This window comes from Mustela nivalis (assembly GCF_964662115.1).
Source record: "Mustela nivalis genome assembly, chromosome: 9".
NCBI classification, from domain to species: Eukaryota; Metazoa; Chordata; class Mammalia; order Carnivora; family Mustelidae; genus Mustela; species Mustela nivalis.
Window position 1 is genome coordinate 69,002,022 of NC_139028.1, and position 1,418 is coordinate 69,003,439.

The 1,418-nt window shown below is 44.4% G+C and overlaps 1 protein-coding gene across 1 annotated transcript; it reads left to right on the top strand.

Moving 5' to 3' along the window:
• Nucleotides 1-217: 217 nt before the first annotated feature.
• LOC309840671 (olfactory receptor 2AG1-like) lies at nucleotides 218-1,150 on the top strand (the record flags this gene model as incomplete). Its single annotated transcript, XM_082682941.1, has 1 exon — nucleotides 218-1,150. One exon carries the CDS (start codon nucleotides 218-220, stop codon nucleotides 1,148-1,150), a length of 933 nt encoding a protein of 310 aa, XP_082539067.1.
• Between the last annotated feature and the right edge of the window lie 268 nt (nucleotides 1,151-1,418).

A 1,418-nucleotide genomic window follows, 5' to 3' on the forward strand; every position in this document is an offset into this window, starting at 1 on the left:
GCTCTCCATTCAGATGGATATTTCATTTAGGAAGAATTAAAAGTGTCAGAAACTGAGAGGTTAACAGGTAAAGTCCATTTCCAGTAGGAAAGACATTGCCTCATTGGATTAATGTTGGCCATCATCAGGAGCCTATGATGTTACAAACTAGGGACCACCTTAGCAAAAATTCACTGAGAATGTATTTGATTCTAGGAAACTAAAGAAACAACACAGAATGGAGCACTGGAACTCCACCTTGGGAAGTGGCTTTATATTGATGGGGATTCTGAATGACAGTGGGTCTCCTGAACTGCTCTGTGCCACAATCACAGTCCTGTACATGTTGGCCCTGACCAGCAATGGCCTGCTGCTCTTGGTCATTACAGTGGATTCCCGGCTCCACGTGCCCATGTACTTCCTGCTCAGGCAGCTCTCACTCATGGATCTCCTCTTTACATCTGTTGTCACTCCCAAGGCTGTCATGGATTTTCTGCTCAATGAAAACACCATCTCCTTTGTGGGCTGTGCCCTTCAGATGTTTCTGGCATTGATGTTGGGTGGTGCAGAGGATCTGCTACTGGCCTTCATGGCCTATGACAGATATGTGGCCATTTGTCATCCTCTGAACTACATGGTCTTCATGAGGCCAAAGGTCTGCTGGTTCATGGTGGCCACAGCCTGGGTATTGGCATCCATAAGTGCCTTTGTTTATACTGTGTATACCATGCACTATCCCTTCTGCATGTCCCGGAAGATCAGGCACCTGCTCTGTGAGATCCCACCTTTGCTGAAGTTGGCCTGTGCAGATACCTCTAGATATGAACTGTTTGTGTATGTGATGGGTGTAACCTTCCTGATACCCCCTCTTTTTACTATCATTTCCTCTTATGCACTAATCCTGTGTACTGTATTTCGGATGCCTTCAAGTGAGGGGAAGCAGAAAGCCCTAGTCACCTGTTCTTCCCACCTGATGGTGGTTGGGATGTTCTACGGAGCTGCCACATTTATGTATGTCCTTCCCAGTTCACTCCATAGCCCCAAGCAAGACAACATCATCTCACTTTTCTACACAGTTGTCACTCCAGCCCTGAACCCCCTTATCTACAGCCTGAGGAATAAGGAAGTTATGGGAGCCTTGAAAAGAGTCCTGGGAAAATACAAGCTGTGACACACTCCAGCATCTAGGGAGAGCTTCTGGCTGTCCCTCAGAGTTCATTTCTCTTCAAAGATTTCTGCTAATTTTCCATGGCGAAAACACCGTAATGCAAAGTGTATCTTCTAATAGTAAGATGAAGGAATATAATTTGATTTGTCAAATGAATTAATGTGTCTGTATTTCTACCATTTTATTGTATTTTTGGAAGTACAGTTGACATAGAATCTTACATTAGTTTCAGGTATGCAGCATAGTGATTTGACTAGGTCTGTATTTTATG